The 11,594-nt window shown below is 53.9% G+C and overlaps 1 protein-coding gene and 1 long non-coding RNA gene across 2 annotated transcripts in view; both read left to right on the forward strand.

Annotated features, from left to right (window-relative positions):
• ASAP2 (ArfGAP with SH3 domain, ankyrin repeat and PH domain 2) overlaps positions 1-11,594 on the forward strand; it is a 93,732-nt gene that overhangs the window by 11,670 nt on the left and 70,468 nt on the right. Inside the window, exon 3 of the mRNA XM_025045790.1 lies at positions 4,278-4,423. Coding sequence (XP_024901558.1) covers positions 4,278-4,423 — 146 coding nt within the window. The remainder of the gene's footprint in view (positions 1-4,277; positions 4,424-11,594) is intronic.
• Positions 47-4,263, forward strand: LOC112478497. The gene is made up of 2 exons (XR_003045872.1): positions 47-3,614; positions 3,771-4,263. It is a non-coding gene; the product is annotated as an uncharacterized LOC112478497 (long non-coding RNA).

The raw sequence follows: 11,594 nt of genomic DNA on the forward strand, positions 1-11,594 counted from the left end.
CGCACGCTGCCACTTTGCTGCAGGGCTGGACGTAACGAGTGACACATCTGAGGTGAAAATGAAGGTGGTCAGAGGCGAATCGGCTGTGGGACCCTCGTGTCCTTTGGCCAGTCAGTGGCTTGCTGCCCTTCTGTGCTGTGGCCTGTTGTCACTTCTCGTCCTTTTTGGATCAAGTGATTTTCGCTTGAACTCCATGCGGTGGGCTTTTCTCCTTGATATCAATTTTTTTTAAATAACTGAGTCGAGTAAACTAAAAAGCTCACAGCAAAACCCATCCCTTACCTCTCAACTCAGCACGTGCACGCTGGCTTCATAACAGGTTTTTCCGTGACAGTCTCTCATTTCATCCTCTTGAGTGGATTGGTGGAAGCAGGACTTTCGTGCCGTGAGGTATGGACGTGGGAGGTCAGCTGGGTTAGAACTGAGAAGAGATAGGGTCTTCTCTGTGGTCTCGGTGACTCAGATTCTCATTTTCCTAAGTCCCTCCCACAGCAGATTCTCAGGTCTGGATCATTAATGAGAACCAGAGTTAAAGATGTATTTGAACAAGGGGGAGGTGGGAGAGAGAGTGAGCTCTTTTTAGAAGAACAGCTTTCACAATTCTGTAAATAAAAGCTGATAGCCCAGTTTGGGTTCTTTCCAGAAACTTTATTCCCAAGCTATTTATTTTAAGTTCCTATTTTAAATTTGTTTTTGGCAAAAGAAAAATAAAGGCACCCAACCACTTTCTGTTCTCTAGTAGGAAAATCTCAAACTTTAGGCGATCTGGAGCAGCCGGTCGGTCAGTTAATGTGTCTTCGGGGAGGGTCAACTGTTCTTACGGTGGGCACCATGCTGGATGTCACGAGAAGACCCGAGAGACTCAGGGCTGTGGTCTTTATCAAGAAGCTTCAAACCGATTTGCAGGAAGAGAGATTCGTGTTCAGAACGCCACCCTAGGTCACCGCGAAGAGGTGCCCACTGAGCTAAGCTGGGAGAGCTTAAGCATTGGAAAGTGCTGATGGCAGTGCATCGGAACACCGTATACATAAGGACACGGGGTCACGGTGATGGTGACGACGCCAGCCAGCCACAACACTCCTGGTCACCAGCGCGGTTGCTGGAATCAACACATTCTAAAGATTTATAAGGGAAAGAACTTTAAAACACACACGCACACACGCACACACACACACACCCGACTCCCCCACCCCCCATACCTACACCAGGTGGTCAGTTGAGAAGCCCAGAAGGAGCGATGATAGGAAGTTTGTTCGTGCTCCTTGGCGCTGGAACGTGAAGCGAGGCCTTGCTGTCTGTGCCAGGTCGGTCGGCCGTTGGTGAAGAGCAGGCAGGTTCCTCTCCCACGGGGGACCAGGGGCTGGGAGGCAGCTTTCGTAGGGAACAGACGGTGGGTTTGGCCCCTGGCCCACCTCTTACTGGCCGTGAGATCTAGGGCAAATCATAGAACCCCTCCCACTCCACTTCATTCAAAAGGTAATAGGGATGATGATCACACCTCATGGTGATATAAGGTTAAGTTGAACAAAAGGCTTAAAGGCCACGGAAGAAGCAGTTACCAAAAGCGGATTCCCTCCCCTGCCTTTCGAGGGTCCAGGCACCGATTTGAGGGTGCCACACGGCCCCCAGGGCCAGCGTGGCCTCTGCATTTCTGTGTCTCTCACCCAGTGGAGTGACATCACCAGACGTCTGCCTGTGGCTGTCGCTCCCTTCCAAGACCACACAGGCATTGCCCACATCGTGACCACCAATTTTGAAATAGTGAAAATAGCTTGTGGTTTGGAAGGAACTGTCCTCCGCTGCTGACCACAAGCAGAATTACAAGTAGAGCGAACTAGAAGGCACAAATGATCTCCTTCTGAAATGGAACTGTAGAAATCTAAAGCTTGGGCACTTTTGGTTTTGGCGAGGTGAGCTATTTTTAGTGACGGAGCAAACTCCAGTGTAGCAGAGCGAAGGATGGGCTTTGGGTCAGACTGACGAGGGTCTGAACCCGGCTCGGCCACTTTCTGGCTGTGTCCTGGCACACGTTATTTGGTCTTTGAGCCCTAGTTTCCTTCCAGCATCATGAGAAGTAACACGTGTCATATAGAGTGGTTGTGAAGTATAGAAAAAACACAAGTCGTCTGTGCATATAAGTGACATCTGTGCCGTTGGCTGTTGGGGTTGTGCCGAGTGTGTTTGAACTGCGATCCTTACTTATCCTGTTCTTCGATTCTTACCTTAACCTTGTGACCATCTCACAGCAGGTTTTAGCCTTCATGTGGCTGAGACACAGCCCCGGTGAGAGCGAATGACTTACTAAGGCCGCACGTGTTCACTGGGAGCCGTGGGACTGGAACCCACATCGTCTAAGGGCTCGGCCGCTCGGCCGCACAGGACCTATGTGTGTTGCTGTCTTAGCTCGTTTGCTGACTGCGGTCTCAGAAATGCAGCTAATTTATGCAGAACTCTCAGGTCCTTTTCCGGAATGTCAAAAAAAAGGGCAGGAGGGGAAAAGGGCTTGAGCAGTGAAATTAATTTTCTCTTGTGCTTGTTAGGTCCACTTAAGAATTCCCTAATACCTCCAAATGCCACCGGAAGTCAAGGGCAAGGCGCCTCCTTGACCTGACGGGTGGCAGACTCGTTGTGGGTCGTAGGGATCTGGCTCCGGGTCAAGGCTTGCCCTCTGCGAATGTTCCCCTCCTTTGCCCCAGCTGTCAGGCCAGCCCAGGCCGCGTCCTTGGCTGACAGTGGTTTTATTTCCCCGAGGGCTTCAGTAGAGTTCACGTACAAATTTACACTACATGTCTGCCTGCCCTTTTGTTTCTGTAAAGTGGTCGTATTGTGTTTCCAATTGAAACGATGAGAAAACGGACACCGGGTATCCCATGCAAACAGAAGTCGTCGTCTTATAGACCGCCTAGGTTTGTTCAAAAAGGCCTGACCTGGAAGTTAGGGGGTGACAGTCAACCATGAAGTGACCACGATTACCTGTGCCCCCGCCCCACCGCCCCACCCCATTTCTGAATCAGAGATCTGAGACGGGACTCTGGCAGGAGTTGGGAACCACTGAGCCGGACACCCAGAATCCAGGTTTTTACTCTTTTGGGTGCTGCTTTGAGGCCTCATGGTAGTAAGAGACCATCAGATCAGTGACCAGGGTTTGCTTTTCTTCAAACAACATATGTTTCAGGCACAGAGATGAATAAAGCCTAGACCCTGTCCTCTAAACACATCCAGCGTATCGGGGAACACGCCCACCAGACAATTCCAATGCGATGTGCTAAGTGTAAGGCCAGGAAGCTGCCGCAGCCAGGCGCCCAGCATAGGCGGAGTCAAGGAGGGCTTCCTGGAGGAGGGCTGAGTCCGTGGGATACACAGGGGTCAGGGATGACAGGGCCCCCAGGCAGAGGATGCGTCATGAGTAGAGGCACGGAGGCACTCAGCTGACCTTTGCTGCCCTGGCCTGTGCCTGGAAGACCAGGCTCTTCCAATGTCGAAAGGAGATGGTGTGAGGCTCGGGCTTAGTCGTGAGTTTCACACCAGACAGGAACAGGAACCTCTTGCTGAGCTTCTGGGGGAGTGCTGAGCTGTCACTCAGGTGGTGACTCCTGCCGTCATGCAGGCCACAGGTCCCCAACCCCCAGCAGTGGACTGGTACTGTCTGTGGCCTGTGAGGACCCAGGCCTCACAGCAGGACGTGAGCGGCGGGCGAGTGAGCGAAGCTCGTCTGCATTTGCAGCCGCTGCCCAGCGCCAGCATCGCCGCCTCTGTCATGCAGGCCACAGGTCCCCAACCCCCGTCTGTGGCCTGTGAGGACCCGGGCCACACAGCAGGACGTGAGCGGCGGGCGAGTGAGCAAAGCTCCGTCTGCGTTTGCAGCCGCTGCCCAGCGCCAGCATCGCCGCCTCAGCTCCGCCTCGGACCATCAGGCGTTAGATGCTCATAGGAGCCCCGGTCCCTGCTGCCACAAAGCGTGGGACCGCTGATATAGGCCAAGGAGGAGTCCGAGGGAGGTCAGGGAGGCGTCGGGGTACCCTGAGCGGTCTCATCCGGTGAGCCGGGACTGCGGGACTCGTGCAGGCTCGCTCTCTCCTGCTCCTCCTGCTTCGGGACCTGTTGCCAGCACAGTGGGCCACACTGTCATGACGGCAGAGTTACTGCTGCTCCTGGTGCAGCTCGAATTTCCTCAGGCTTTCATGCTGCGGCCGTGGCCCTTATTCGTGGGCGGGCGGAAGCTGGCGGGAGGGGTGGGCGAGGCCGCCGCGCTGACCGTGTGCGTCTTGCCCTCACAGCACACGTGGAGAACGAGGAGCAGTACGCCCAGGCCCTGGAGAAGCTCGGCGACAGCTGCGTGTGCAGAGGTGACCCGGACTTAGGGAGCGCGTTCCTGAAGGTCTCGGTGCTCACGAAGGAGTTGACGGCGCTTTTCAAAAACCTGGTGAGTGCCCTGCGCATCCACGCGCCTCCCCCGGCCCGCGCGGGAAAGGCCGGCGGTTGTAGCTCAGAAGAGGGCAGTTAAGGTCCATTTGATAGAGCGGGAGTGAACTTCATACCTCACGTGGTACCGAAGGGCATTGCGCTTTCTGTACACATCAGGTCACTTTGGAACACGAGACTTTTTAGATTCACCTCGGCATTTTAAACATGCACCGCTGCGGGACGGAATGGGTAAAGCATTCATCTTCTTAAGGGCCTCTGACTTCATTTTTTAAGTTTCTAAACTGTGTACAGTAGTCTGTTTCTGATAATTACAGTCGGCATTGAAACTTATAATATTTAATACACACGTTTCAGACCTATCTTACACAGCAAGGTAACCTACAATCAAAGCGCGGAAATTACTGTGGCTATGTAAAGGCCTTTTATTCTCCCAAATGCAGAGCCTAAAAAACGTCCGACTTTTTAAGCCAGCGGGAATACGGAGTTGTACTTCCTCCCTGCGGTAGGTGTTTGGGGACGTGGGCGAATGGAGCTCCTTTGGGGCTTGGCAGCTCTGTGCCCGCCTCGTCCTCGGGGGGGGAACGGAATTCTGGAGAAGTGGGCAGCCTGAGAGGGCTCGTGACCCGCTCGGGTGGTTTCTCCCATGAGAGGGCTGGACGCTGGGATCGTCCCAGCATTCTTTCCCTGTTTTTCTCCCCCGGCTTCTCTGAAAGGTCATGGACAACCAGATTCGGGTCAAGAACTCAGTAATGCTTTCTGTGCGGGCCGCAAACAACAGCGCCTTCTTTATTTCCCTGGTCAGCAAGCTCATAACAAGTGGGGGCAAAATAGCTCCTCATTCTCCTCATGGACATGGTGGCGGGTTTGTAAGTCTGGCCTTGGATGGCGGAAACGGGGGAACAAATACTTGAGTTCGCGGCAGGAGAGGGGAGAACCGGGTCACAAGGCCCGGCCTCTCCCCCGGGGCCTCTTCACTTGTGAAATATCCCAGTTGGAAACGGTAAAAATAAAAAGCCGTTACTGTGTTTAAGTTTTTCACTTGGGTTAATTTGAAATCTCTTGGGGCTTTTATTGAGTTCGTCACCGTCTGTGTCTGGCCTAAACAGGCCGATGGCACGCACGCTGAGCCGTGAGCCCTGGGCCCTTTCAGCCCTGGGCCCTTTCAGCCTTTTTTTGGGGGGGCTGGCACATGTGCTGGTTTGGATATCACCACTGAGCCAGACTGGAGCTTTTGCTTTTTTTTTCAACCGGAGACACCAAATGATCCCACGGAAGAGCACCGTAGATGCTGACGTGTGGGATCTTCTAGTGAAACAGCCTGCCCCTGGTCTCCCAGCCCCTTCCGTGCACACAGAGCTGCCAGCCAGCTCCTGAGTGCCCAACTCTTAAATATGAATGAACAGCCTCCAGAGTGAAAGGGACCAAAGTAAACAAGGAAAGGACACAGCACCAGTGAAAGAGCAGGAGAAAACTCTAAAGAAACACTTGTCATTCCTTAGGGAACTCAGAATAGACATCGTATCCAGAAGGAAAGGGGAATGCAGCCCGTGGTTAAAGAAAAGGGGGCGAAGAAGACAATGAATATAAGAAAGTATGAGATTAAAACTCCTGTGAGAAGGTTCGGAGTAGAGGAAACCTCTCAAAGTAGGTCAGAAAGACAAGAAAGTAGGAAATGGGTAAAAGGCCCGACGAGGGTTAATCCTCAAGGCCCAGCATCCAACTGACAGGCGTTTCAGAAAGAGAAGAGAGCAGCGGAGGAGGACGCGGAGAAGCAGCAGGGCCGCCGGTGTCTCAGGCTCGAGGATCCACATCCCAGGTCAAAAGACTTCCGAGTGCCCAGCACGGTAGGGAGAAGGGCCCACCCAAGGCGTCCCGTGAAACGCCAAGGTCTTGAACGCCTCCCGAATGCACACGGCGCATTGAGAACCACAGTGGAATTCTCTGCAGAAACACTAGAAACTAAGGCTGGAGCCGTGATGCCAAACCCCTGGGCAGCATCATTCTACCCTGAGCTACACCCAGCCAGCTGAGCACCAGAGAGACTGTCAGACGTGTAAGGCCCGAAAAGTTTAGCTCCCACGCATCATTTCTCTGCAACTCCTAAAGGATGCGCTTTGGCAAAATGAGGAAGGAAGCCCAGAAAGGAACTGTGCAAGTCAGGAAACAGGCTCCAGGCAGGAGGGAGCGGGGCGGGCCCCAGGAGGAGGCTCGGAAGCCCCAGCAGGGCGCCTGAGCAGGAGGCCCGGAGAGCAGTCGCCCCAGACGCCAACAGGGGACGCCGAGGCAGGAGGCCAGGTCTGTCCCCCACCCTAGGCACTTGGCTGTCTTATCTTCATTCAGCTGATCTCAGCTGAAAAATGGGGGTGATGATGCCATACCTGGCTATGTGTGCAGAATACAGCCAGTTGCTTCACACATCTTAGCTCGCTTAATCCTCTACTCCCATGGGTAAGTCAGTGTTATCCCCACTTTACAGATGAGGTAACTGAGGCTCTGGGGGGTTTAAAGAGCTAATCTCTCTGGAGGGTGGCTGCATCCTCGCCAGCCTTTGGATGTGCCTCTCTAGGTGTAGAGGGGCCCACCTGCAGCTCCACACTGGAATCCTGAACCATCGGGCTTGCACTCACTCACCGTGCACAGCTGCACAGTGCAAGAAAAGCAGCCCCTTTTCTTGATTTTCTGCAAAACCGAAGCAAGGCGAGGCCTGGGCAGTGTGACGGCACATGCCTGCCACCCCACAGCTTTGCCACCGGGAGCACTCCCGAAGTCCCTGCCTGCCTGCTTGCTCTGCCTCCCCCTGCAGCGTGTGAGTTGTCAGTGGCCACCATTCAGCGAGCACCCAGAGCTGCGGGCACTGGGCTCGACAGCGAGGGTGTTCGAGCTCCTGCCAGCTCACCCAGCCCCCAGCAGCTGCGCCGAGGTAGCTTGCATGACCTTCATCTTACCAGGTCCTTGGCTAACGAGGGACGGAGTGGGGAGTCAGATCTAGGTCTTAAACTCCAGACCCATGCTCTTTTTGCTGTGGTATTTAAACTTTTTTTGGGGGGGGGGGTGGCGGTGGGGAGACTGAACAGAAGGGCAGGCAATTCGGGAAAGGCACAGCAGGGAGAGAGTTGCAGCCTGGGCGGCTGGGCGGCCGCAAGTCAGCCCGATGGCCCCAGTGCCTCCTCGTAAACCGAGGATGCGGAAACCTGGCCTGTCCCACGGGGCCAGCACTTAGAGAAAAGCCACAGTGGGATGGGTGATTTGTGAGTTAATAACCCAGCCCCCGGGTGACATGTTAGTGTCATCGTGAGAAGTAACTTCCTAAGGGCCAGGTGCACGGCTTCAGTTTCAGCTTTGACTTTATGGAGTTAGGATTGTCGATCCTGTTTCCCGGCAAAGATAAAAAGAGAGAAACTCTCTTATTTGTGCCCACACTGGCTTTGACCAGGCCTGGTTCTCCAGGCCGGTGTTGGCATTCAGGCCGTACGGCCGTCAACGCCAAGTGGCCGCTTGTAAGACGCCGTTGCTGAGTGAGCCGATTATAGGAGAAGTCTCTTTTTTTGGTGTTTTGTATACCATTCTTATTCCTGTTTTTGGTCACATCTGTCCTATCTTTTATTTTTGAAGCCTTGCTTTTCCCTAGACATTTAAAAAACCTTTTGGTTCCGTATGGCTAAGTTTCTTGATTCTGCCTCTCATCCAGGAAGAATACTACCACCTACCTGTTTTGTGGTGTGAAAGATGTTTATAAAGCAGTTGAAACGTCTCCGAAGAAAGACCAACTTAATATAGAGTGAGATTTTGTTACTGAGGGGTGAGATCCTCACCTTCAGGAAGTCTATGAATTTTCTCTGCGGTTATGCGGGATAAAGTGGGGAACGAGGCAGCTCCAAAAACGTAACACGTGTGAAGTTAAACCGGCCACGGAGTCAGCCTGGTTTCTCGGGTTCCTTTCCTCTTGCCAAATGGAGGTGAGCTTCCTGGAAGAATTTTCCCAGGGCACGGCAGTGCTGAGAAGTGGCTTTTTAATGAACGGCCACATTAAAGGAGGACACGTTTCTGAAAGGTTGGGTACAGATATGGAGTCTCTGGCTCTGAGTAAAACGTGTGCTCTCAGCCTACAGAGCCTGTTCTAGGTGACTCGGGCCAGTGGGTGCCGAGGCAGGATGGGCGTCCACTGCGATCTGCGAGCAGCCCCAGGGCTGAGGAATTTCACTTCACTCGTATTGAAAGAGGAACTTGAACGTTCCACCATCCTACATGCACATAAGTCATGCATAGTTTTTAAAGACAAATGATCGGAGGTAGAAGACACTGTTGCCTCGGAGTAAAGAGCTAGGCAGGTTCTGTTCTGCTGGGGTGAGTGGGGCTTGTGGCCTTGACCGTATTCTGAGTGCAGAGCCTGGCAGGGGGCACTGCCACGTGCCGCACTGGTAGACGGCAGCAGCGGCCGTCTTGGTCCGAGCTGATTCTCCACACTGATAGAGCTTATCTCATGGCTTAATATCGAGACCTTTCTACCACCTGTCTTCACCCTCGGCGCGTCCACGAACGTTCGTTATCTTCTTTTATTGAAAATGTATTACTTTTTTTTTTTTTAATTAAACTAGGCACTGGTCATAATTTCATCTTTTGGGGAGGAAGACTTGCCACGCTTTTGGGCATAAATTAATGAATCGTGCTGAAATCTAGAGACACCCCGGTGGTGTGTACGTGGTTATGGGACTGTCTGCCCCTCGTTTGGTGGCAGACGGTCTCCCTCTGCATTTCCGATATCTGCTTTTTATATTCTGACACTTTTCCTTACCAGTTGCCATTTTTTTTTGCTGCTGTCGGCGCCTGTCTCCAGCACCCTGAGCTGGAGAACGAGATGACTTGGCTTGTTGGACTTGTGTGCAAAGTAAGATTCTAGTGAGGAGGACTGAGGGCTGGGCTTCTCTAGGGCAGGGGTCCCCGACCCCCGGCTGAGGGAGCGAAACGTCCTCTGTGTCTGCAGCCGCTCCCCAGCACAAGCGTCACCGCCTCAGCTCCACTCAGATCATCATCAGGCATTAGATTCTCATCGGAGCACCGGTCCCTGTTGCCACGAAGCCTGGGGACCGCCGCTCCAGGGAGCTAGAACTCACGGATGGGCCTGCTGACGGCTGCTTGGGGCACCTAGAAACCTCTGCCACCGATACTTTAATTCGGTCTAATATGTGGTTGGAAACTCTTTGTCTTAGATTCACAAGACTTCGACACCGTAAGCCTCCTCCTACCCTCACAAACCCTCGACTGAAATGAAAGCACATCTTGTGTTTGACCAAATTAGAGGCGATGAGGCCAGTGTCAGAGCCCCGTGTTCCGTGGCAGCACAGCCATATGGTGTGTGTGAAATGTGTGTTTTGATACTATTTCTTTTTTTTTTAAAGGTGAGGGAGGCAGTGCCCCCTCATTGTAACCCACGTGGCACACTGATTTCCGGAGGTTAGGAAGAGTGGGAAAAGCCATAGGGGGAGAGGACAGGGTGGGACAGGCCCTGGGTGGGGAGGAGGGCCGCCCAGAAGGGTGGCCGATGACCTGCTGGGCCACGCCCTGGTGCTACCTGGGGTAGTGAGTGCCGCCAGCTCTCTTCTGGCCAGGGGCACCCAACCCCTTCTGTGAGAATGAACTTTGTGCTGATGGTCACTGTGCAAATGCCGTGAGCCCTGAGGGTGTGGCCCAGGGCGGGGCAGTGACTTCCTCCCTGCCTGGGGTCCTGGGTCCCTGGGGGGTGGGGGCAGGGAGTCCTATGGCTGTGAAGAGGTGTCTTCAGGTCCCTGGCACACAGCTGGATGGCCACCACGTGTCCTGCACGTATCTTGAACACCCATCGAGTGCGTGGGGGGCCTGCTGTTGTAAGATAACTGTTTGCAAGTTTGGTTTTTCATTTGTCATCATGTATCTTCTCAGTGGCTGGCTATTAACAGGACAACCCCCATGATGCAGGGGACCTCGGCTTTTAAAAACGTCTTGCCAAACCTGAGAGATACTGTGTGGACAGGCCGGAGTCGAGGATGTGGTGGAGGGCGGAGGGCCAGCTGCACCCCAGCAGCAGAGGAGAAGCCCCAAGGACAGACTGTCGGCTCCGGGGGTCAGGGGGCCGCGGTGACTTTTCCCCAGCTCTGCCGTCAAGGCAGAAGACAGGGTGCAGGAGCGGGAGCAGGGCCGCCAGGTGAAGGAGGAGGGCCAGCAGGTGTTCCCTATTCCAGGAGAGGTTGGTAACAGAAGGAGAAAGTGGAAAAAGGGAGGGCTTTTAGGATCCCAGAGAGACTCGAGCCTATTTCCAGGCGCCAGGGGCAGGAGCCGTGGCTGGGCTGTGAGCTTAGAGGGCTGTGCGGGCTGTCGCCTCCTGCGGGCCATGTGCTCAGCCCAGAGCCAAGCCCCGCCTCTCCGGGGAGAGTTGTCAGCAAATTTATATCGGTAAATTCAAGGTCCTGGCTTCTTTGAGTGTGTTCCCTTTCTGTGGGAATTTTCAACTGTTTATTAATCATCCCTTAAAATCTAAAGCTTGGCAAACCGCATCAGTGCCTGTACGTTCCAGATTCTGGTTCGGACGTAGTTTGTTTCATTTGCACCCCTGGGGGCCTTATCCTTGCCCTCAGGTGGAATCACCTGAGTCCCCTAGAAATGCAGCCTCCCGGGCCCTTCTCCCCTAGGCCCACTGAACCAGGACCTTCATTTTCATGAGCTCCCCGGGGCATGAGTGGTCAGGGTAAGGCTGAGAAGCAGCGCCCTGGAGCGGAGGTTCGTTGCGAAGTGCCGTCTGGGCCAGCGGCCCCAGCGCCATCTGGAACTTGTCAGAAGAAAAGTCAAGGGCCTTGAACCATACCTGGTTTGTCACACCACCCCTTATTGGGCTGTTCCCAGGGCCTTCAATTCCATTTGCTGGGGGTCAGGAACCTGCTGCCCTAGGTAAAGGCCGGCTGGGGTGCTTCCGACTCATCTTGGGGAGATTGATTGACGTCAGGGTGCCCGGTCTAGCTGAGGCCAGCAAGTACCTTCTAACCTTGGATTCTAGGAGGTGTGATACACTTGAAAAGGTGCTTTCATTTTTCGTCGATGGCTTAATGAAACACTTTACCATCGTGTGGTTTTTAGAAGTTGGGGATTGCAGGAATCCTGGGTTCTTCCGCGCTGCTGTCCGCCCCCCCGCCCCCTGCCCA

Source organism: Pteropus alecto, unplaced genomic scaffold (assembly GCF_000325575.1).
Source record: "Pteropus alecto unplaced genomic scaffold, ASM32557v1 scaffold61, whole genome shotgun sequence".
Lineage (NCBI taxonomy): Eukaryota > Metazoa > Chordata > Mammalia > Chiroptera > Pteropodidae > Pteropus > Pteropus alecto.